Source organism: Phytophthora parasitica (assembly GCF_000247585.1).
Source record: "Phytophthora parasitica INRA-310 unplaced genomic scaffold supercont2.121, whole genome shotgun sequence".
Taxonomy (NCBI): Eukaryota; Oomycota; class Peronosporomycetes; order Peronosporales; family Peronosporaceae; genus Phytophthora; species Phytophthora nicotianae.
The window spans coordinates 88,712-89,726 of NW_008649107.1; the positions used below are offsets into that span (position 1 = coordinate 88,712).

Here is a 1,015-nt window from a genome sequence, read left to right on the forward strand (position 1 = left end):
GCAACACCGGCCTTGTAGAGCTTGATCAGTTGCCTGGTGTATAGATTCACTGTAGTCTCCGACAAATTGTCATGCTCGCTTCGTAGCTTAATATCACGAGTAATTATAGTTTTAATCTCATCCAGACTGAGCATTTTAGATTTATTAACCTTCGACATTTCTTGTCTCTCGCTCTGTATATAATACAACAGATTTGTCAATTCAGATGTACAAAGAATTTAAAGTAGATTTAAGCCACGCGCAATCTGTCAAGGTTATACATGGCAAGAGTGTTCGTTTATCACACTCGCAGTTGAACAAAGGCCACGCGCATTATTTCCACCCTGAGAACTACAAGAAGCTTGTGAAGGCTTACGAATCGGGCAAAGGGACGACTTTGCATATGTCGCACGGAGAAGTTTTGCGAACGCATCAATCGGGACTCAGTGGCTCTGGCTTCTGGGGATCATTGTGGAATGGAATCAATCTGCCGCAAAAGCAATTGGTGGTTTCTTGAAGGATAACTGTCGCCCGATCACAAGCGGACTTCGGCGTCCGCTTCTGTTTTCCCAAAACAGTGCCCAAAGTGCCCAAAAGTGCCAAAAGCATTAAACTACAGAAAAAATAACTTACTACAGATTAGTAACTTTTTAATGACCTTTTAAAAAAAAAACAACCTATACCTACGTAATGAAAATATTATTTAATTAGTTTCTATTGTTGCTAAACTGTTTACAAATACATATTGAAATTAAACATTCCCATAGTAACATGTGATTTAGCGCAGACGAGGCATGCAGGGATATGTATATGGCGTTCCATGTTGTGGGGGTCGCTGTCGGCGGTGTCGAACGTCGGCAAGCTGGTCGAGGTAGTTTTTGGCTTCTTGTTTTAGAACTTCAACAAAGTTGAGTATGCTTGGATGTGGAGCTCCAAAGGTGTCTGCAAGCCTCCGATTGTACGCCTCTAGTGGGTTGTTAGTCCTGTTGACTATCTCGACATTTTCCTTCATCATCCCGGAGATATTCCAACAAAA

At 41.8% G+C, this 1,015-nt stretch overlaps 1 protein-coding gene across 1 annotated transcript; it reads left to right on the forward strand.

The window, feature by feature from the left end:
* Window positions 1–205: 205 nt before the first annotated feature.
* On the forward strand, window positions 206–496 carry PPTG_24592 (hypothetical protein; the record flags this gene model as incomplete). The annotated part of the gene is made up of 1 exon (XM_008917900.1): window positions 206–496. The coding sequence occupies one exon, from the start codon at window positions 206–208 to the stop codon at window positions 494–496; it is 291 nt and encodes a 96-aa protein (XP_008916148.1).
* Between the last annotated feature and the right edge of the window lie 519 nt (window positions 497–1,015).